At 41.6% G+C, this 24,043-nt stretch overlaps 1 protein-coding gene across 1 annotated transcript in view; it reads left to right on the top strand.

Annotated features, from left to right (window-relative positions):
- The window catches only part of LOC142398492 (uncharacterized), a 43,976-nt gene extending 38,269 nt beyond the window's left edge, over positions 1–5,707 (top strand). Inside the window, exon 3 of the mRNA XM_075482504.1 lies at positions 1,367–5,707. Coding sequence (XP_075338619.1) covers positions 1,367–4,977 — 3,611 coding nt within the window. The 3' untranslated portion in view covers positions 4,978–5,707. The remainder of the gene's footprint in view (positions 1–1,366) is intronic.
- The last annotated feature ends 18,336 nt before the right edge of the window (positions 5,708–24,043 follow it).

Consider the following 24,043-nt stretch of genomic DNA (forward strand, 5'->3'; position numbering starts at 1 on the left):
CAACGGTCAACAATATTAACCACTTACCCTATATTCCTGTACATCCCCATCTCCAAGGTCACAAAACACATGAGAACAGGATGGTCAAAGTCCCATAAGCCCCTCAGCAGCTCCACGAGATCCACTGTTAAGCAGTCTGGATGAAGACCACACTGCTCCTCCTGAAACTGTTGTCGGTCAAAGCCTCTTTTCCAAAAGCCTAGAGTGAACTTGTTTGGGGATACAGCCCTACAGCATCCAGAGCCTTTAACAGCTCAGGAGAGATCTCGTCCACCTCGAGCACCCTACCGCTAGGATGCTTTTTAACTAGGATAGTGTAGTGGTAAGATGTGGGTGACCTGGGTTCAAATCCCCCGCCTGGAATTTGGCTTGACATTCCACAATTTGGCTGTTTGGATTCGCCATTGAGACGCACCAGCAAAGACTTAAAGGCAGGCGGAAAAATTAAGAGTCTGACTGACCCAAACAATTTTGTTATCTCAATCTGGCTCCCCTGTGCTGGCCTTGGCTGCCAGCTGCAAACTTTTTCTCCTGGTTGTTATGTAAACAGACGCTCTGCCCCATGTGCCCCCCCCCCCCCTTCCTGAGGACTCCTGTGGAAACTGTTTAGGCTGGTTGAAAAACTTTCCATCGCATTATCAAGGACAATGGCCTCTGAGTGTTTCATGGATTTACTTGCACACACTCACACGCACACACACACACACACACATGCTCATTGATTAACATACGCAATTCCCACACCTCCTCACCGGTCCCAATGCTTGATGTTGTGTGTATGTTTTGCTTTTTGTTTTTTGTGCTGCGTTTTTTTTTTGCAATCTCAAACTGTATCCTGGTAAGGGTAAAGGGTGAAATATGATTTTTCTCCTCCTCTCACCTAATGTGGTATTTATCCTGTCTGGCAGCGCTCATCACTGAGCTGCATGGCCACGGTCACCCGTCTCCCTTGTTTTTTTTTTTATATCATCTGTCTGGATGGGGCGTACTGGAACTTACTTTTCATTATGCTATACTTGTATATGTGTAATGACAATAAAATTGAATCTCATCTCATCTCATATCATGAAAGGTAATATTAGGGGTCCTTAGGCAAGACCCCCTTACACTACCCACCTACCGGTGTAAGTTGATTTGTATAAAAGGGTCTGCCAAATACATAAACAAACATAAACATAAACTGGCTTGGACTGAAAAATCTACCTCATAAAACATTTCAACAATGCTAACATTTAATTTTTTGCTGTAAAGGGCAATGCAATCATACTCAATTAGAAAAAGAAGTCGATGCCAAGATTTCTTACTAAATTAGGTTTATATAAGCGTTTGTTTTGAACTTAATATTTTGTTTTCTTCATCTTTTCAGGAATGACTCTGTGGGACCGCGATGACCTGATGAAACATATACGAGACAGAGCACAGAACTATAATGATTTTCAAATAGTCGCTTCTGAATCAATTGAGGACAAATCGTCTGCACTAAATGTTGCTGCACCCCTGAAGGCAAGTTTCCTGTGTGGACTGGTTGAGGTTGGAGGATCTGCCAAATATCTGAATGACAACAAGAACTCTAAAAACCAGGCCAGGGTAACTCTGAGCTACAAGACAACTACAAATACCCAGGAGCTGTCAATGGATCATCTTGGAAGAGTGAAGCATCCACATGTCTTTGAAAAAGGATTAGCAACACATGTAGTCACAGCTATTCTTTACGGGGCACAGGCTTTCTTTGTGTTCGACCGTGAAGTTTCTGAAAGAGAAAATCATCAAGATGTTGGCGGAAATTTGAAGATTATAATAAAAAAAATCCCACTCCTTGCTGTTGAGGGTGAAGGATCCCTAGAGTTGAAGGATGAGGAAGAAGAGAAAGTTGAAAAATTATCCTGCAGATTCTTTGGAGACTTCTGCCTTCAGAAAACTCCAACAACCTTCCAGGATGCCATACAGGTTTATCAAAGCCTGCCAAAGTTACTGGGAACAAGGGGAGAAAACGCCGTACCAGTGAAGGTCTGGATGTTGCCTCTGACAAGCTTAGACTTTTCTGCTGCTAAACTGGTCCGTCAGATCAGTGTTCGGTTAGTTCAGGAAGCACAGCGGGTCCTGGAGGACTTCAGTGAGCTGGAAATCAGGTGCAATGACGCCCTGAAAACCCCCGCTGTGCAACAGTTCCCACAGATTGGTGAAAAACTTCAACTTTTTAAAGAAATGTGCTCCGAGTTCAAGATGGACTTTCAACAAAATCTGGCAAAAAAGCTTCCATCGATCCGAGGAGGAGGAGAAGAAGAAGCTGTGCTGGCAGAGATCCTGAAGAAGAGACTTTCTTCACCTTTCAACAACAGAAACCTGAAACAGTGGATGGACTGTAAAGAGAGAGAAATCTACAGCCTGGTGTCTTTTACAGAGAAGATGACAGGTACAAAGATCCTCCCATCTCAGATTGATCTGTACAAAGAAGTTCTGAGTGTAGAACATGCTGTGTGCTTTGTCTTCACCTCACTGGGCGAGGATGAGCCGTACCTCTCAGCTTTATCAAAGTACCTGAAAGGAACCGAACCGGGAGATCCTCAAGATCCACAGAGTCCCGATGTAGAGAAGGAACAGTGGTACGCCTCAAAGGAAGTGATGGATGCAATGAGAACCAAAGCCAAGCTCTTCAGTGATTTTGCAGAAGCCAACAAGGAGAACAAGAACATAAAGTTCCTGACAGCGGGTTTAACAGATGAAACACACAAAGGTTCAACCATCTACCTTTATAAAGACGGCTTCACTGTCAGTGAGAACTTTGAGCCTCCTTCAAAGCCTGAAAGTGTGACAGCAGCTAAAATAAGACATGACAGGGTGACTCTGAAGATTTCTCCTCCCAGATATGGAGCAGAGAACATCACCTCCTACTCTGTTGAGTTCTGTGTCAGTGGAGAGGATGGATGGAAACAGAAGGAGGGGAAAGAAGCTGGAGAAGTCACAGTGAGCGGCCTGAGGCCAAACACAGAGTATGTGTTCAGATGCAGAGCAGTGACCCCGCTGGGTGTTGGACCTGCCTTTGTAGTCAGCGACCCCATCAAAACGTCCCCCTGCAGCCCTCCTGGAAGTCTTCAAGTTGAATCAAACTCATGTGAGATATCAGTTAGCTGGAAGAAACCCGCTGAGGTTGGACAGGATGTTCAGATTATAGGGTACATTGTGGAGTTCGCAGAGACAGACGGTGAGGTGAAAGCAGAAGATCTCCAGTGGAAACAGATGACGACAACAGATGAGAAGGCGATCATTTCAGAGCTTCAGTCAGAGACGGAATATGCAGTCAGGGTCAGATGTGACTGTGGTGAAGCTGGCAGAAGCAGGGAAAGCGTCAGGGTTCATGTCTGCACAACCACACATCCCGCAGAACTCCTCAGATCCAGATGTGAAGAGATGAAATCTAGATCTCCTTCAGTTTACAAGCTGCCTCTGACAGAAGAAGACATGAACACTGAAGGCTGCCGGAGGTTTAACTTTGGCAAAGAAAGCTCCAGAAAGAATCGCACATTAGTTCTTTTTGGAGCAGCCGGATCAGGAAAGTCCACTCTGATCAATGGGATGATCAACTACATAGTTGGTGTAGAGTGGGAGCACAGCTTCAGGTTCAGATTAGTTGATGAGGATCAGTCGAGATCTCAGGCTCACAGCCAGACTTCTGAAGTTACTGTGTACAAAATCAATCACCAGGAGGGTTTCAGAATAGATTACTCACTGATCATTGTTGACACTCCAGGCTTTGGAGACACCAGAGGCATAGAAAGAGACAGAGAGATCACCGAGCAGCTGCGTAATCTCTTCTCTGCTCAGCTCGGTGTCTCTGAGATCGATGCTGTGTGTTTTGTAGCTCAGGCTTCTTCAGCACGACTTACACCAACACAGAAATATGTGTTTGATTCAGTGCTCTCAATCTTTGACAAAGATGTAGCAGAAAACATCAGGATTCTGGTGACGTTTGCAGACGGCCAGCGACCACCAGTTCTAGAGGCGATCAGAGAGTCTGGTGTACCGTGTCCTAAAGGAAAAGATGGAGTTCCAGCTCACTTCAAATTCAACAATTCAGCATTGTTTGCAGATAACGGATCAGCTGCAGCAGGCAGCATGAGTGAGGATGATGATGATGGAAACTTTGATGAGATGTTTTGGAACATGGGGACAAAAAATATGAAGAGATTTTTTGCTGCTCTAAATCTCATGGAAACCAAAATCTCATGGAAACCAATGACAAAGGAGGTCCTGAGAGAGAGAAAACAGCTGGAGTTCTCAGTTGAGGGTTTGCAGGAGCAGGTCAGACTTGGTTTAGCCAAGCTTGAAGAGATAAAAGAGACAAGTGAAAAACTCAAAGAACATAAAGCAGAGATCAGCAGAAATGAGAACTTTGCGTTTGAAGTCAGTGTCACGAAGCCCTTTCAACAGGATATCTCAGGTACTGGATATTACAGCACTAACTGTCAGAACTGTAATTTTACTTGTCACTATCCCTGTGGTATACCAAATGATGCTGAGAAAATATGGTGTGCTGCCATGAAAAATGGAATCTGCACTGAGTGCCCAAAAGAATGTATCTTGAATGTACATTTTAATCAAAAGTACAGATGGGAATATAAAGAGGTGAAAAAAAAACTAACAAAAAAAGATCTAGAGGAAAAGTACAAGAAAGCCAGCGGGGAGAAGATGACTGTGCAGCAAGTGATGGGAAAGCTGGAGGCTGAATATGATGATTTTCAGATTGAAGGGGTGAACCTGATGGAGATATCTGCTGAGTGTCTGAACAGACTTCAGGAGATAGCACTGAGGCCAAATCCTCTCTCTACTCCAGAGTACATCGACCTGCTGATTGAAGAGGAGAAATCAGAGGCCAAACCAGGCTGGAACAAACGAGTTGAGTCACTGATGAAGATGAAAGAAAAAGCAGAGTTCATGATGAAAGTAGAGAAAGGAGAGAGTCTTTTACAGCGTTCATAAATGGGCCTCCAGCAATGTAACCCAACAGAGAGGAAGAAGAAAGCTATCAACAGTGATGTTAGAACCAAGAGAAGACCCAAAGTGATACAAACCAACGCTGAAGCAGAGACAGATACCAACCAAGACCAAAGCCAGATCAACCCAGGGAACACAGACCAAGATGAGACAGGAGCCGTCACAAACCAAAACAAAGCAAAAAGTAACCAAGACCAAAGCCAGATCAACCCAGGGAACACAGACCAAGATGAGACAGAAGCCGTCACTGACCAAAACAAAGCTAAAAGTAACCAAGACCAAAGCCAGATCAACCCAGTGAACACAGACCAAGATGAGACAGAAGCCGTCACAAACCAAAACAAAGCAAAAAGTAACCAAGACCAAAGCCAGATCAACCCAGTGAACACAGACCAAGATGAGACAGAAGCCGTCACTGACCAAAACAAAGCTAAAAGTAACCAAGACCAAAGCCAGATCAACCCAGGGAACACAGACCAAGATGAGACAGGAGCCGTCACAGACCAAAACAAAGCAAAAAGTAACCAAGACCAAAGCCAGATCAACCCAGGGAACACAGACCAAGATGAGACAGGAGCCGTCACAGACCAAAACAAAGCAAAAAGTAACCAAGACCAAAGCCAGATCAACCCAGTGAACACAGACCAAGATGAGACAGAAGCCGTCACAGACCAAAACAAAGCAAAAAGTAACCAAGACCAAAGCCAGATCAACCCAGGGAACACAGACCAAGACGAAGCAAAAACTGACTCAGACAAAGATTAGTGAGATACCAACCAAGATTAATCCAGAATTGGATGAAATCTAAACTGAGATTAAGACTTTCTTTGAGGGTTTGTTTCTCCTTAAAGTCACATTCAGCTTTAAGGTAACTGACTCACCAACATGTCATCCACCAGTTTCTCTGCATGTAGCAGCATTCAGCTGCATTCAGTTATAGATCCAGCTGGAACTGAACCGCTTCTCTTCTGTTTGGGACTCTGGTTGAATAGAGTGAATTTTATTGGATATTTGGCTCTTTGATCAAAGCAGGAATCTGATCTCTGTTGGAACAGTCAAAGCAAATGAGTAAATTCATGATATATCGTATACCGCAGGGACTGTTTAATGACCATGTTTTGAAGACTGGTTTCCCTGCAGAGACCAAAGAATTATGTTGTTTTTTTATTACTTTATTTCTACATCACACCTAAGAATGTATAAAAAGGAACACGAGGTGATTTAAACACATTTTTGTATTTTTTATAATTATTATTATTATTTGTTATGCCTTTAATGATAGGACAGTTGGAGGGGGCAGAGAGAGGGGGAAGACATGCAGCAAAGGGCTGCTCGGTGCGGGGGGCAGCCCTTTGCTGTACATGGGGCGGCTGCTTAACCCACTACGCCACCGACCGCCCCGATTTAAAGACATTTTTAACATTTTTAACCTTCATTATAAACCTTTAACTTTAATTTTATTGTCTCTTTTGGAATTGTAATCTTTGAACTCTTATAAACTCTCCTCATATCCTTTATCCTTATTAGAAAAGCAGCAGGATGATGTCACACCATAAAAAGTGTGTAAATTTAGTGTTGTTTGCTGAAATAATCGATATTAAATATTATATTGAAATTCCCTTTGTGTTTTCTTCTGATGTGTTTTGATGGTCAATCGTAGAGTTCTGCAGCTCAGATTTTTCTTTGAAATCTTCAGCTAAACACCAGCCCTGCCAGCATCCGCTCTATATGCAGCCATTTACTTCTTCCATGGTGCAAAAGAAGAGAAAGAATTAACTCACACACGCATCCATCCCCCAACTCCGCTGGGGTGTGGCGCAGCGGGCACATCTGGGGGCCAGCAGCCCCCCAGCCACCACAGACCCCGAACCAGCAGGACAACCCCTCCTCCTGAACCCCCCCCCCCCCCCGCCCCAGGCAGCAACCAGGCAACAGGGGTGTGGGAAGACCCCTCCCCTCGCCCCTCTGGCTCTTTGATATTTTCTAATAGTGAGCATTTGAAATTGAGGGGCAGGCAACCTTGTGGAACTGGGAGCGCGGCCCTCCGGGCAGCCTACATACCCAAAGAGCCCCGCCCACCAGATACCACTCAGTTCTACCACCCCCCAAGACCTAAAGTGTGTGTGTCTAATGAGTAGTGATGTCTAAGGTGAAATTAAAACAGGGGCGGGGGGCTGCAGCCCTCAAAACCCTAGGTGTGTGAATGTGTGCTGTGTACAGCAGCCAGAAGGTAGAGGGGTATGGGGATCACCCCCGTTTCCTGGTGCCTGCCACAGGGCAAGAGGGCCCGATTTTCACCTGAGGTCCGTTTCACAAAGCAGGTTAAGTGAAAACTCTGAGTTTATTAACCCTGAAATGAGGGAAACTGAGTTTTCTGTTTCACAAAGAGAGGTAACTTAACCTCTCGGTCAGTTACCGTAGTAACAGACTCTATGAACCTAACCTGGCGAGTTCTTCTACTTCTAGAAGTCCATTAGGCACAGTAGGAGGCGACTTTTTCCACCAACATGTCCTTTTGACAACGATCCCGAGGATGAAGGAGCAGCATTACTGCGCAGAGAATTAAATATTCGTCGGGAGATGGTTATCAGATGTTTTAGCATTTACAGACAATTATCTTTTTGAGCGGCACCATCAGAATTTTTTTGGGACAAAAGTAAAAAAGATATAAAAGACAAATAAATATTTGTATGAATAGGCTTAAAAAAAGATATATATTGGCCTATTATATTTTATAAAGACACTCGTGTCTTGGGGGTGGACTCCCTCAGCCGCTGGCCTTCCGTTAGAGGTGGGGGTGCTGGCCACCACCCGTTTTACGGGCATCTGCCTTATTTCCTTTTTTTTCATCTATCTTTTTATTGAGGACAAGGTACAGAAAGACAGTTATAGAAGAAGATAATACTTTCAGTTTTTTTCATAGAACACATACAAATACAAATTCCCCCCACCCACCGAACCCACCCTACAACATCCAGTGTATCCCAATCCCAAATGAGATTAAGTAAATAAATAAAAGTTATGATATTGACAGGTAAAGATATCCTTCAACAGGTATGAATAATTAAACAAAGATAAAAAGAAAAAGAAAGTGGAGGCAGCTAATTTGAAAGTAAAGCTTGAGAATAAATGAGGAGTTCGTTAATGAAAGACATTATTGGGTTCCAGGTGGAGTAGAAGAGGTCTTTCGACCATCTAAGTGTGTATTGGATCTTTTCGAGACTCAGATGAAGCATAAGGTCACTCCCCCATAAGGAGGTGCTGGGTGGTTTGGGGGCTTTCCAGTGCAGCAAAATCCTTCAGCGGGCAAGTAGAGTGGAAAATGCTATTATGTCCTTGTGTTTTTTATAATCTGCTGGTCAGCTGACGCTATACCAAAGATGGCAGAGTAAGCGTTAGGTTGCAAATTTAAGGATAGTGCCTGTGTGAGAGTTCTGAAGACTGTTGACCAGAACATGTGTGTTAATGTTGCCGGGGCAACATGACCTCTGCTACAATTCTCATCTACATCGGGATAAATTTTGGCCAGCCTAGACTTGGAGAGGTGGGTACGATGCAAGACTTTAAACTGAATTACACCTAGCCGAGCACATGAAGTAGTTCCATTAACTCTCTTCAGAGCTTCACTCCAGGATTCCTCAGGTATCACATTCCCAAGCTCCTCCTCCCATTTCCCTTTAATTTCATTGAGAGAGGTGTCTCCGAGAGATGATATGTTGGCAGAGATTCTCGAAATGAAGCCTTATAGATGGGAGGGAATTTGGAGGATGTCATCCATAGCAGTGGGTTGAGGTGCATTGGTGAAGTTTGAATCTATATTTAACATAAAATGTCGGACCTGGAAATATCGGAAACGATTTGAGCCGGGGAGGGTGAATTTTTGAGAGAAATGACTAAAGGTAGAGAAGACACCCTCGCTGTAGAGATCTTTAAATTTGGAGAGGCCAAGTCTTTTCCAAAGGGCGAAGGTATTGTCTAATCTTGGCGAGACAAAAAGATGATTGTCACAGATGGGGCCAGATGAGAGAAATCTGTTAGACCGAAGTGTTTTTGAAATTGTGACCAAATTTGTAAAGTATTGATAACAGCAGGGTTAGAGGTATAGGGTGAAGTAGACAGAGGGAGCCTCGAAGTAACCAAGGCGGGGAGGGATGTCAGAATGCACGACTCATTTTAGATTTCGCACCACGACAGTTTTGGAACGTGAAAACCAGTATATGATTTTCTGAATACAGTGGACACCGCTTATAGTGGTCACGGATATCAACCGCTTATATAGATCAAAAGGCTTGGGACAGAATCATTTCTATACAAATGCTGTTTAAATAATTTGTTTATAGTAATCAAGAAATCCGCTCAGGTGGTCCTAGGTGCTCTGTTCATGCTCAAAAGATCCATATTTTTGTAAAAACGTGAAAGTTTAAGTGCATATTAATTAGGGCAGGACAACGACTAAAATCTTTAATCTAATTAATTTCCCTGATTAATCACGATTAATCGCATTTGTACGCAATAAAACAGGGGTGGTCTGTGGCATCTCTCTCTGCCCCCTGCTTCCTGTCTCTCTGAACTTCCCTATCCATTAAAGGCACAAAAGCCCCCCAAAAATATTTTTATAATTTTTTTGTAAAATTTTTCTTGAAAAAAATTAAAAAATAAAACCTGCGTTAATGCGCAATAAAATATTTATTGCCGTTAAATAATTACCGAGTTAACTCGTCCAGCCCTAACACTAATACAGCTGAATTCGCACTCACGTAGCCCAAACTCATAAAAGTGGTTATTAAAACTATAATTTGTGGGATGTGTATAACCTGTGGTGCCCTTGTTTTTCCTTACTTTTATCTTGTATTGTGGTTCTGCAGGGGCGGGTGTAGTGAACATCTGATAACCCCTGTCCATATCTGGAGCTGTAAGCACTAGCAGCTACTAACACAATTGGTGGCTTAATAGGTACTGATTGTAGTATAGAGAACGGCCTACATAGCTTCTTGTTCGCCTGGTGCGGCTTGGGACTAGGTCCCAAAGAACTAGCTCAACACCTATGTTCTTGAGTTCAAGAGAGTTTCCCATGGCTCTGTTTGTTCTGATCCCAGTGTTCCCCTTGGGATCTAGGTATGTTAGGAAAAGTGACGAGAAGCGAATCATTCCTAAACACAGACTCACCAATATCACAGTGCTTAGTATTAATATTATGGTTTTATCATACAGCTGTTGATCACTTGACTACGGTATGTCCCCCCCCCCCCCCACCCCTCCTTTTTTTTTTTTTTTTTTTTGTACACCTCTACAACCTTCCCCACTCCCAATGTAACCACACAGAATTTTGAATGGGGTTACTAAAGGTAATAAGTTATAACGTTAAAGGACTTCACAGCCCTCTTAAGAGGAAAAAGATCCTGCGTGAGCTGAAACAATCTCAGTGTCAAATAGCATTTTTACAAGAAACACATTTATCTGACGCGGAGCACGAAAAATTAAAGAAATCATGGGCTGATAAAGTGTACTTCTCTTCTCATCCGTCGGGGAGAAAAAAGGGTGTATCTATCTTGATCCATAAACAAGTCAATTTCAGTTTAGTCTCAGTTCATAAGGATGCAGAGGGGAGATTTATTTTGTTAAATGGTTCCATTGATGGTATAGATGTGTCCTTTATGAATGTATACGCTCCAAATGAAGACAACCCAGATTTCATTAGAAAAGTCTTCAGCGTGATAACACAGCATAGTTCTGAGATCCTGTTGGTGGGTGGAGATTTTAATTATGTTATGTCACAATTCATTTATAAACAACCAGTCTCTACTACTCCGTCCTCTCGAATGAGTAAAACATTAAAATATCAATGCTCAGAATTGGGATTTGTCGATGTATGGAGAGGCATATACCCCAATTGTAGAGACTTTACATTTTATTCGCATAGACATGCATCCTATTCTAGAATTGACTATTTTTTCACCCCCAGAGCTGAACTGTATAGAATAACTGATTTGAAGATTTTACCAATGACAATCTCGGACCACTCGCCTATTGAACTCTTATGGAACATAGGACATAAGTCCACATCTAAAAATGGCGGTTAAATGCATCTCTCCTTAATGACAAAGAGTTCATCAACTTTATCACAACAGAACTTAAGTTCTACCTGGACACCAACTCCTCCCCAGAAATTTCACCAATTATACTATGGGACTGTGCAAAGGCTTACCTTAGGGGTCGTATTATCTCTTTCGCAAGTGCCAAAAAGAAAAAGAGGGATGCTAGACAACAGGAACTAGAACAAACAATTCTAAAATTGGAACAACAACACAAGCAAAGCTCGAATCCTACACTCCTAACAAATCTTAGAGATGCACGAAGGGAATATAACAGTCTGATTACTGAGAAAATTGAAGGCAATTTAAGGTTCACCAGTCAGAAGTATTATGAACATGGAAATAGAGCTAGTCGACTATTGGCTTTCAGACAGAGAAAACAACGGTCGTCGAATATAGTGCAGGAGCTAAAAAGTAATAACTCGCTTAACCCCATTACAAAACCAGATAAAATAGCTGAATGTTTTGCAGGATTTTATAAATCATTGTATGAAAATACTGACACCTGATCTGATGCTAATACCTTATCATCCTTTCTGGAAAATATAAAATTAACTGAATTATCAGAGACAATGTCAAAAGATGTGGATGGACCGATTAAGGAGGGGGAGATTAAAGAGATAATCGCATCCTTGAAAAATAATAAAAGTCCAGGACCAGATGGTTATATTAATGAATTCTATAAAACCTTTAAAGATATATTGTCGCCCCTTCTATTAAAAGCATATCATCATGCTCTACAGTCTGGAACATTGGCACCGTCTTGGAGAGAAGCGACTGTAGTAGTAATACACAAGGAAGGTAAAGACCCCACTGAATGCCAATCATACAGGCCCATGTCTTTATTGAATGGCGATATACGTATTCTGACAGCCATTTTAGCAAAGAGGTTGAATAAAATTATTGCACAAATTATAAATCCAGACCAAACAGGTTTTATCACAGGGAGATATTATGGTGACAATCTTCGTAGATTATTAAACATAATGAGCTATTCTAAATCTAAAGGAGAGGAGACGCTGTTATTATCACTGGACGCTTATAAAGCATTCGACCGGGTGTCCTGGCTGTACCTATTCCAGACCCTCAAGCGGTTCAGATTTGGTTCAGATTTTATAAAATGGATACAAATACTCTACTCATGTCCACTGGCCTCAGTCAAAGTTAATGGTCAGATATCAGCAAGTTTTGCATTAGAGCGGGGTTGCAGACAAGGATGCCCTCTCTCACCTTTGTTATTTAACATCAGTATAGAACCACTAGCCCAGCTCATCAGGGATGATTGTAATATTAAAGGCATCTCTATTAATGGGGAAGAGCATAAACTATCATTGTATGCCGATGATGTAATGATGTTTTTAAACATTTAAAAATGTTTGATAAAAGAAAGAAATAAAGAAAGAAAGATTGTAGTTGTGGGGTTTGGTGACACATGCAGAGCAGATTGGAACATCTTTAGCTTCACATTTCAAACTTTTCATCATTCGAACTGTGAATGAATCCAAAATGGCTGCTCGTGATGGTTTGATCAGTTCTCCAGATACAAAGAAAACATCCGGTGGAGACTTAAAGTGTTAAAAAGGGATGAATTGAACTTAACTTTCTCTATATTGCAGCTTTCCTATACGGGCACGTGGATCAAAGTTGACACAATAATCACATAAATTGAGACATAAATAAATACAAAGTCAGTTCAAACTGTGAAAGAAGCTAGTTAAGAATTAATCTGTAAGTAATTAAAATCCATAAAAAGGTCAGAAGTAAATTAGAGCAGAAAACAGTCATGCATGACCAGATGTGTATCAGGATCTCTGATTAAGGGATCTGCATTAGTTGCTGTAAATCAGAGGCAGAGATTAGCATCCAAACCCAAAGTGGGAGCTGCTTCCAGGCCTGATAGCTGGAAGCTCTGCCTCGACTCCTGGAAACTCCTGGAAACTCCTGGAAACTCCTGGAAACTCCTGGGATCACCAGTCCTTTTTATGTGGGTGCACAGTCTCACATTCTTGGCCTGCTCAGATTTTAATGTAGTGATTTCTCATCTTCACGTTCTCCTGGAAGTAAATCACGCGCCTGGCATCACGCTGCATGTAGAGCTGAAACAAAGCATCAGCACACATCATGTGATGCACATCAGCTCACAATAACAGCACGTTTCTCCTTCATTTTGGTATTCTTTTAAACACTCTTCAGCATTTTTATTCTTTTCTTTCTTTTTTGCTTTTATGTGCTTTTAAACCATCTCTGCTTACATGTTTTTAGTGCTTTAAATGTGCTTTATAAACTAATTAGATTAGATTTCACCAACGTGCCTGCAGTGGACGCTTCAGCCTGCAGGGGGCGCTGTTCCCTCAGGGGAGTAATGAAGGTTTATCTAAAGTTTATCTTATCTGGGCTGGAGCTACTGAATGCACTCTTATCTTTACGGTTAGTGAAGATTAAAGATTATAAACTGATGTGAGAGTGTTTCAGGTGTCAGAGGAGACAGGATGGAGGGGGGGGGGGGTCTCATCTGTAAAAATGTGGCAGCAGGACACAACAGCCTCACATCCTGCTGATGAGAATTACCCAACAGTTTAACTCATAAAAACATAGCTGCGGTCTCACCGACAGCAACAACATCTGCAGACTGAAACATCTGCTTAAATACAGATGTGTGCACGTGGATTGTTTAAATAAACCTCCTGACATGCAAACTATGGCCGCATTCCCACTGTAGGAACCTTCTGCAGTTTGGCACGTCCTGTTTAGTTCCTAGTTTTGCCATGTTTTTAGTTCCCGTTTAGTTCCTAGTTTTGCCATGTTTTAGTTCCTGTTTAGTTCCTAGTTTTGCCATGTTTTTAGTTCCCGTTTAGTTCCTAGTTTTGCCATGTTTTAGTTCCTGTTTAGTTCCTAGTTTTGCCATGTTTTAGTTCCTGTTTAGTTCCTAGTTTTGCCATGTTTTTAGTTCCCGTTTAGTTCCTAGTTTTGCCATGTTTTTAGTTCCTGTTTAGTTCTTAGTTTTGGCATGTTTTAGTTCCTGTTTAGTTCTTAGTTTTGCCATGTTTTTAGTTCCCGTTTAGTTCCTAGTTTTGCCATGTTTTAGTTCCTGTTTAGTTCCTAGTTTTGCCATGTTTTTAGTTCCCGTTTAGTTCCTAGTTTTGCCATGTTTTTATTCCCGTTTAGTTCCTAGTTTTGCCATGTTTTTAGTTCCCGTTTAGTTCCTAGTTTTGCCATGTTTTAGTTCCTGTTTAGTTTTTAGTTTTGCCATGTTTTTAGTTCCCATTTAGTTCCTAGTTTTGCCATGTTTTTAGTTCCCGTTTAGTTCCTAGTTTTGCCATGTTTTAGTTCCTGTTTAGTTTTTAGTTTTGCCATGTTTTAGTTCCTGTTTAGTTCCTAGTTTTGCCATGTTTTTAGCTCCTGTTTAGTTCCTAGTTTTGCCATGTTTTTAGCTCCCGTTTAGTTCCTAGTTTTGCCATGTTTTTAGTTCCCGTTTAGTTCCTAGTTTTGCCATGTTTTTAGCTCCTGTTTAGTTCCTAGTTTTGCCATGTTTTTAGTTCCCGTTTAGTTCCTAGTTTTGCCATGTTTTTAGTTCCCGTTTAGTTCCTAGTTTTGCCATGTTTTTAGCTCCTGTTTAGTTCCTAGTTTTGCCATGCTTTAGTTCCCGTTTAGTTCCTAGTTTTGCCATGTTTTTAGCTCCTGTTTAGTTCCTAGTTTTTCCATGTTTTTAGCTCCTGTTTAGTTCCTAGTTTTTCCATGTTTTTAGCTCCTGTTTAGTTCCTAGTTTTGCCATGTTTTTAGTTCCTGTTTAGTTCCTAGTTTTGCCATGTTTTAGTTCCCGTTTAGTTCCTAGTTTTGCCATGTTTTTAGTTCCTGTTTAGTTCCTAGTTTTGCCATGTTTTAGTTCCCGTTTAGTTCCTAGTTTTGCCATGTTTTTAGCTCCTGTTTAGTTCCTAGTTTTTCCATGTTTTTAGCTCCTGTTTAGTTCCTAGTTTTTCCATGTTTTTAGCTCCTGTTTAGTTCCTAGTTTTGCCATGTTTTTAGTTCCCGTTTAGTTCCTAGTTTTGCCATGTTTTTAGTTCCCGTTTAGTTCCTAGTTTTGCCATGTTTTTAGTTCCCGTTTAGTTCCTAGTTTTGCCATGTTTTTAGTTCCTGTTTAGTTCTTAGTTTTGCCATGTTTTTAGTTCCTGTTTAGTTCCTAGTTTTGCCATGTTTTAGTTCCTGTTTAGTTCTTAGTTTTGCCATGTTTTTAGCTCCCGTTTAGTTCCTAGTTTTGCCATGTTTTTAGTTCCCGTTTAGTTCCTAGTTTTGCCATGTTTTTAGTTCCCGTTTAGTTCCTAGTTTTGCCATGTTTTAGTTCCTGTTTAGTTCTTAGTTTTGCCATGTTTTTAGTTCCTGTTCCTTGGTAGTTGGTAGCTCCGCCCCTTGGTGGCCTCCCCGCTCTCCATGTTAGCTTCTTGGAGGTGTTTTTCTTCTTCTCTCCTTACTTTTACCGGGTTTTGTTTTGTTCTGTTTTGTTGTTGAATGTGGCGCTAAAGTAATACATCAGTCCCTATCAGGTCCGACTCATGTGGGAATGCAGACTGAAACAGTTCCCCTGGAGAAGGGCAGTTATCAGAACGGCTCTGTCCGAACACAACTTATGTCACCTTTAATCAAACATAAGCTCTGCATGTGTGGGGTACCAGCTGGAGGAGCATGTAATGCAATGATTGATCTGCTCAGCGCTGATTCTCTGTTGCTGCAGCTAAAGAAACATCTGCTTTAATAAAGAAACATCTGCTTTAATAAAGAAACATCTGCTTTAATAAAGAAACATCTGCTTTAATAAAGAAACATTTGCTTTAATAAAGAAACATCTGCTTTAATGAGAACTGTCCTCATGAACCTGCAGGATGCAACACCAACACAGGAGGAAGACTGGTGGAGAAACAGACTTTACTTTGTGGGTCCAAAGAACAAAACCATCCAGGAGAAATCACGCAGGAAGTCAAAGCCCAGCAGCCGAGGCAGAGAAACGCAGAGAGTTCCTGCCAGAGACGGGACCAAGACATGTGCAAGTCCCAAGTATTTTTTTCTTGGTCAAGTCAAGTCAGCTCACCTTATTATTGCAGTTTTACCTGCAGAATCTGATCTTAATAAAGTGAAAACACAAAGGTATAAGTAACTGTCAGTAAACATCATTGGCCAATGTGTCCAACCTGTCCACCCCGTATCATATCAAGCTAACGTTAGCTAACTACCGACTAGGCTAACAGGATAATATTAGCTAATTTGACGAGCACTTACTGGTCAGAATGGATCTTCAGATGGTGAACAAAGTTGGAAGTTGTCGTCTGGCTGTCTGAGATGTTGATGCCGCATGTCTTGCACTGAGCTGTTCGTCTTTTGCCGTCAAAATGGTGATTATGAAAGCCGAAGACAACGACTCGGTTGATCCTGCGCTCCTACCGGGTAATCCATATAATTTTTTTAATTATTAATTTTATATTCAAACTGAAAACATGAACTGAATAACATTCAAGTCAAGTGCCGAGTCTTTAACTTCCAAGTCCGAGTCGAGTCTCGAGTCTTTTATTTTTTGTCAAGTCAAAAAACAAGTCATCAAAACAGCGACTCGAGTCCCCATCTCTGGTTCCTGCAGATGTTCCTGCAAATGTTCCTGCAGATGTTCCTGCAGATGTTCCTGCAGATGTATGCTGGGTGATGCACTTACAGAACAAATGGAACCGAAAAGATTCGACTGGAAACAACAAGAAGAACCGAATGATGATGAATGTAATAATGACGAGAAGTCTTTCCAGCAGGAGGCTGACAGCACATCCACCTGAAAACACGTTTGCTTTTAAACTTTGAAGGTTACGTGCAAAACCTCCATTAAACTTTTTATTTCCACAAGGTCGGCATGAAGCACTTTAAGGAAATATCCAGCACATAAAGGTGCCGTGCACAGCTGGTTACACTGGATGAGCAGGTTTCTTCCTCCCTAACGTCAGATTCCATCCATCTTCTGCTGGGGGGTTCAAAGCCTGCATCTCTGATGGTATGAGGGGGAGGGGGGGGGGGCATTAGAGCCTCTGGAAGTGTAACCCTGCACATCTGGAAAGGCTCCATCACTGCTGCAGGAGTAAGCAGGTTTAAGAGCAACATCTGCTCCCATCCAGATGACGTCTTCAGACAAAGTTAAACCAGCAGGAGAGTCCGGCTGCTGCACCGACCCGCCTGCAGTCCAGATGTTTCCTCATCTGGAAACATGTCAGATTCAGCAAAGAAGACCCAGGAATCCTCCATCAGAGAGGAATGGGTTAAACATTCCTCTGCCAGCAGCTGGTCTCCTCGGTTCCAGATGTTTACAGATGTCGTTAAAAGAAGAATGATTTGAATGAGCTGATATTTTTTTAACCATGATATGTGAATAAAATACTGGAAAATCATTCCATTCTGTTTTTTATTTACATTTCACACAGATTATTAACAGTTTGGGAATTAAAGGTAAAAATGATTAAAATCATCCTAAAATGTCTCAAACTCCTAACCTGAACGCATTAATGTCTCATATTTTAGCTTCTCATTCATTCTGCTCATTTTTTCACGACTCTTGTCTTCTAAATGCTTTCTGGGTCAGCGTACGGTGGCCTGCAGGGACACAAACGGCAGCTGTGAGATAAAGTCAAACTTTAGGTCAGATACTATTATCACTTGAAACAGGATTTCCTTCAGCTGCAGCAGGTAATAATAGAGCTTGTGTGGTCGCTGCTATCAGAAAGGCAGAAGATAAAACTGCCACAGGTGGATCGACTCTCACTGCTTCCTGTCAGCTGCTTCTCTTTGCTGTCAGATTCCTCTGAAGATGCTCGGGTACGAGGGCTGAAAGTGAGGGAGAAACTCTGAAAGAGCTTCAGGAAGCTGCAGAACTGCTGATCAGGACACTTTAAAGGTCAAAGGAACTCTGGATCAGAACATTTGAGCTGTGCTGTTGGAGGTTTTTTTTTGAGTCTGAGTTTTGGCGTTCTGCTTGTAGATCGGTGTCATGTTATTCTAACAAAGACCTGAAGACACAAACGTCTTTATTCTCTTTTTATTTTCAGAAAATCCTCTGAAAGATGCCACATTTTGTAAAAGTGTGTTGCTCACAGGCTTTTATTTTGTAAAAGTATGTTGCTCACAGGCTTTTATTCTGTAAAAGTCTGTCGCTCACAGGCTTTTATTTTGTAAAAGTCTGTCGCTCACAGGCTTTTATTTTGTAAAAGTATGTTGCTCACAGGCTTTTATTCTGTAAAAGTCTGTCGCTCACAGGCTTTTATTTTGTAAAAGTCTGTCGCTCACAGGCTTTTATTTTGTAAAAGTCTGTCGCTCACAGGCTTTTATTTTGTAAAAGTTTGTTGCTCACAGGCTTTTATTTTGTAAAAGTCTGTTGCTCACAGGCTTTTATTTTGTAAAGGTCTGTTGCTCACAGGCATTTATTTTGTAAAAGTCTGTTGCTCACAGGCTTTTATTTTGTAAAGGTCTGTTGCTCACAGGCTTTTATTTTGTAAAAGTCTGTTGCTCACAGGCTTTTATTTTGTAAAGGTCTGTTGCTCACAGGCTTTTATTTTGTAAAAGTCTGCTGCTCACAGGCTTTTATTTTGTAAAAGTCTGCTGCTCACAGGCTTTTATTTTGTAAAGGTCTGTTGCTCACAGGCTTTTATTTTGTAAAAGTCTGCTGCTCACAGGCTTTTATTTTGTAAAAGTCTGTTGCTCATAGGCTTTTATTTTGTAAAGGTCTGTTGCTCACAGGCTTTTATTCTGTAAAGGTCTGCTGCTCACAGGCTTTTATTTTGTAAAATATGTTAATCACAGGCTTTTATTTTGTAAAATATGTTGCTCACAGGCTTTTATTCTGTAAGTCTGTCGCTCACAGGCTTTTATTTTGTAAAAGTCTGTCGCTCACAGGCTTTTATTTTGTAAAAGTCTGCTGCTCACAGGCTTTTATTTTGTAAAAGTCTGTTGCTCACAGGCTTTTATTTTGGTAAAAGTCTGTTGCTCACAGGCTTTTATTTTGTAAAAGTCTGCTGCTCACAGGCTTTTATTTTGTAAAAGTCTGTTGCTCATAGGCTTTTATTTTGTAAAGGTCTGTTGCTCACAGGCTTTTATTCTGTAAAAGTCTGCTGCTCACAGGCTTTTATTTTGGTAAAAGTCTGTTGCTCACAGGCTTTTATTTTGTAAAAGTCTGCTGCTCACAGGCTTTTATTTTGTAAAAGTCTGTTGCTCATAGGCTTTTATTTTGTAAAGGTCTGCTGCTCACAGGCTTTTATTTTGTAAAATATGTTGCTCACAGGCTTTTATTCTGTAAGTCTGTCGCTCACAGGCTTTTATTTTGTAAAAGTCTGTCGCTCACAGGCTTTTATTTTGTAAAAGTCTGTTGCTCACAGGCTTTTATTTTGTAAAAGTCTGCTGCTCACAGGCTTTTATTTTGGTAAAAGTCTGTTGCTCACAGGCTTTTATTTTGTAAAAGTCTGCTGCTCACAGGCTTTTATTTTGTAAAAGTCTGTTGCTCACAGGCTTTTATTTTGTAAAAGTCTGTTGCTCACAGGCTTTTATTCTGTAAAAGTCTGTTGCTCACAGGCTTTTATTTTGTAAAAGTCTGCTGCTCACAGGCTTTTATTTTGTAAAAGTCTGTTGCTCACAGGCTTTTATTTTGTAAAAGTCTGTTGCTCACATGCTTTTATTTTGTAAAAGTCTGTCGCTCAAAGGCTTTTATTTTGTAAAAGTCTGTTGCTCACAGGCTTTTATTCTGTAAAAGTCTGTTGCTCACAGGCTTTTATTTTGTAAAAGTCTGCTGCTGTCTGCTGTGGAACTGGAAAAGAAAGTAATCGGCGGATCCACCAAACATGGAGAAGGGTACGGAACTTTTACTCGGCCATTTTCATTTTAAAGTTCTTCCAGACGGCGGAGTCGACAGAACCAAAGTCATCTGTAAACACTGCCAAGTTGAATTGTCTTCTCAGCGTAGTAGTTCCAGTCTAAAATATCACTTAAAGGCAAAACACACAACTGATAGCAGCAAGTCATTCAAGGAAACAGACAGTGGAGCGAGGCTTCTACATAAAAACTACAGAAAGATGCTGATGTTAAAAGTGTGTTTGCACAACAAATGTTATGGCACTTTCATTCATATGGCAGCACATTTAAAATAAAGCTAAATGCTAAAAGCTATACGCTACTTTTGGATTCATTTTTGGATTCTGCGTACAAATGCGATTAATCGTGATTAATCAGGGAAATCATGTGATTAATCAGATTAAAGACTTTAATCGTTGCCCAGCCCTAATAAACATATAAAACTAGCATAAAAGCATCCACCCCCACATTCATTGGCTGTTTCTTTTCCAGGTTACCTTCACCTGCCTGTATTCCTGTTTTAAAGTGTTACGTCAGACACACCTGCTGCCCATATAAGGAGCTTCCTTCCTCCCGGTCGGATGGGTCGGTGCTGCAGGGAAACAGGAAGCCTCTCCTCTGTTTGGGGGGGGGGGGGGGGGGGGGGGGGGGCTTATCAGCGGGCAGTTTAAAGCGTTATCAGCTCAGCAGTCTGAGCCGTCAGGTGTTGTCTCTGAGTTAAACGGCAGCTGCCTGATTAGATTACACAGAAACTCATTTGGCTGTTTTCTTTTGGTGTTAACGTCCTGCTGCCTCATTCCTTCCATCACCTGTCAGCTCAGTGCTGCCTCACTGTAATACTGCCAGGAACAGGATAACAGGGCCAACAGCTCCCTGTGTGAGATGCTGCAGGAGTCAGGGCTGCATGAGACCCTTTGGCAGGGTGGCTGGGCTGCGGCTTCCCTATAAAACGCTGCTCCATGATGCTTTGGGTTTCTTTTTGCAGCGGAAGGAAGTGGTGATGAGTCAGTCTGAGGTTTGAAAAACACGTGGAACAATCAGTGCAGGTCCAACCCAACCATGCCTTCTGCTGTCTCTCTTCTTTCTGGCTTTCAGGATCTCAAATAGAGTACGGTAAAAATCTAGATGACCTCACAAAGTCCTGATCAGCTTCAGTTCTTTATGTTTTATATAGAAACAGGAAGCAGCTGATTCACTGAAACATGAACAAACATGAACATAAACCCAGAATCTGAGGCAGAACCAGAGTTAGTTCAGTTCTGAGCAGCTTTAAAGTGAATATCTGCAGATGTTTCCATGGTAACAGCTGCAGATATTCACTGAAACATGTTCCAACATGAACATAAACCCAGAATCTGAGGCAGAACCAGAGTTAGTTCAGTTCTGAGCAGCTTTAAAGTGAATATCTGCAGATGTTTCCATGGTAACAGCTGTAGAGATTCACTGAAACATGTTCCAACATGAACATAAACCCAGAATCTGAGGCAGAACCAGAGTTAGTTCAGTTCTGAGCAGCTTTAAAGTGAATCTCTGCAGATGTTTCCATGGTAACAGCTGCAGAGATTCACTGAAACATGTTCCAACATGAACATAAACCCAGAATCTGAGGCAGAACCAGAGTTAGTTCAGTTCTGAGCAGCTTTAAAGGGATAGTTCGCCTCTTTGGACATGAAGCTGTGTAACATCCCATATCAGCAACATCATTTCTGAACATCTTCTTACCCCCTGCTGCGTCCTGTGAGCAGAGTTCCAGCCTCGTTTTGGTGTTGATGAAGGTAGTCCGGCTAGTTGGCCTTCGTATCACTGCGTAATACGAAGGTATTGCTATTTGCACCAAGCGATTGTGAGGTCTGACTTTTTCCTGGAGAACCATTTTGTGATGCAAATGTATCACTCTGTTGAACGCATATTGTTCTGAGAAGCAAAACGCTTTATTTTTTAAACCCCAGCCAACTAGCCGGACTACCTTCATCAACACCAAAACGAGGCTGGAACTCGGGAACAAAGTGCCTAAAGATCCAGTTTAAAACGGCTTCTTTGCTAAGTTGTCTGTTAGGTTATTGATCAGGACTCTGTTTTATTTTGTTTTATTTTGTGTATATTTGTTTTATTTAGTGTTTTTTCTGTTTTATTTAAAGTGCCTAAAGATCCAGTTTAAAATGGCTTCTTTGCTAAGTTGTCTGTTCTGTGTGGACCCAACTCTGGTTCATCCCTTGAGTTAGGAGCCTTTTTCCTGCCTGAATGCTTCATAGCTCAGAGTTAAGTGGCTTTGTTCATAATAATAACTTCTGAGCCTTTATGACAACATGGGACACTGAAGTGACTTCAGTGCATGTTCGCTCTCACAGCAGCTGCTCTCCTCTGAGCTGTGAAAATGAGTCAGAACCCACAGCAGGTGAAGCTTCTCAGAAAAATTCTGAGGTGTGTTTGATGTTCAGGAAACGTCACAGTATTTTTAGGTTACGTCTTCCTGACAGGCTTCAGCTTCTACAAGAAGACTGCCTCGCTGTCTCTTTGTTGTTACCTCGTTTCTCTTATGGGCAGAAACCTGACTTCAGTGTTCTGTGACTGCTTCTAAAATCCTCACGCAAACATCACATCAGTAATAATAATAATAATAATCAATTTAATTTGTACCGCACTTTTCATAGCAAAATCTCAAAGTGCTTACACAGTTGAACTAAAATCAAAAAATAAAATCAACATCATAAAATCATAAAATCATAAAATCATGTGGAGGCAAAGTAGGCTTGCTTAAATAAAAAAGTCTTCAAGCCTCTTTTAAAATCAGTCAGTGATTGTGGAGCTCTCAGGCAATCCGGGAGGGAGTTCCAAAGACGGGGGGCAGCCACAGCAAAAGCCCGGTCTCCCATGGTCCTTAATCTGGAGCGAGGAAGGTGGAGTAGGTTGCGTTCATGTGATCGTAGGGATCTGGAGGGTGAGTGTGGGGTGAGAAGGTCCTTCAGATAATCCGGTGAGGTTCCGTATAAACACTGATGGGTGATGAGAGCGATTTTGTATTGAATTCTGAAGGTGATAGGAAGCCAGTGGAGATCATGCAGAATAGGTGTAATATGGGCCGATTTACGGGCCCTCAGAAGGATCCTGGCTGCGCTGTTTTGGATAAATTGGAGCTTCTGAAGATGTTTTTTATGTATTCCAACAAACAGAGAGTTGCAATAGTCAAGCCTGGAGGAGACAAAGGCATGGACGAGGGTCTCAGCATCAGAAAAGGAAAGAAAATTTTGGAGATGTTGCGAAGATGAAAAAAACGGATTTTAAACAGATGCTTAATGTGGTTTTCAAGTGTAAGATGGGAATCCAATCTAACTCCAAGATTTGTAACTGTGTTGGAAAGGGGGATGTTTTGTCCAGCAAAGAAAACAGTCGTCAAAGTTGAAGATTGAACCTCAGTGTAAAATAGCTGTTCAGTAAATAGGCAATGCAAGGCAATTTTATTTATAGAGCACAATAAGGTAATTCAAAGTGCTTTACAGCTACATAAAATCACAAGAAGGAAATAAAATCATTAAAAAACAAACAAAAAAAACAATTGAATAATCATTAATCAATTAATTAAAAAAATAATTTTAAATTAAATTTAAAATTAATTTTAAATACATCGGTTAAAGGTGGATATGCAGTGGATAAAATTCCCCTTTCAGTACTTCAGAGGATATATCAGCCTTAGAGTTAGGGTGAGGAGTTGGTCCAGGACACACTGTCCTGATCATGGAGCTCCACAGGGATCCATCTTAGTACCAACACTTTCCATGCATCGCTGAAGCAAAACTGTCAGGATACACAGCAGGAAACTACGTTATTATCCAGATGATGCCCGGCTATTCGTCTCTGAAGCCGAGTGAAACAAAAGCATCGGTTGAATTACCAACAGAGGCAGAGCCTTCAGTTATCAGGCCCCTCTCTGTGGGACCAGCTGCCAGTTTGGGAGGCAGAGCCTTCAGTTATCAGGCCCCTCTCTGTGGAACCAGCTGCCAGTTTGGGAGGCAGAGCCTTCAGTTATCAGGCCCCTCTCTGTGGAACCAGCTGCCAGTTTAGGGGGCAGAGCCTTCAGTTATCAGGCCCCTCTCTGTGGAACC

The sequence above is a fragment of the Odontesthes bonariensis genome, chromosome 14, assembly GCF_027942865.1.
Source record: "Odontesthes bonariensis isolate fOdoBon6 chromosome 14, fOdoBon6.hap1, whole genome shotgun sequence".
Lineage (NCBI taxonomy): Eukaryota > Metazoa > Chordata > Actinopteri > Atheriniformes > Atherinopsidae > Odontesthes > Odontesthes bonariensis.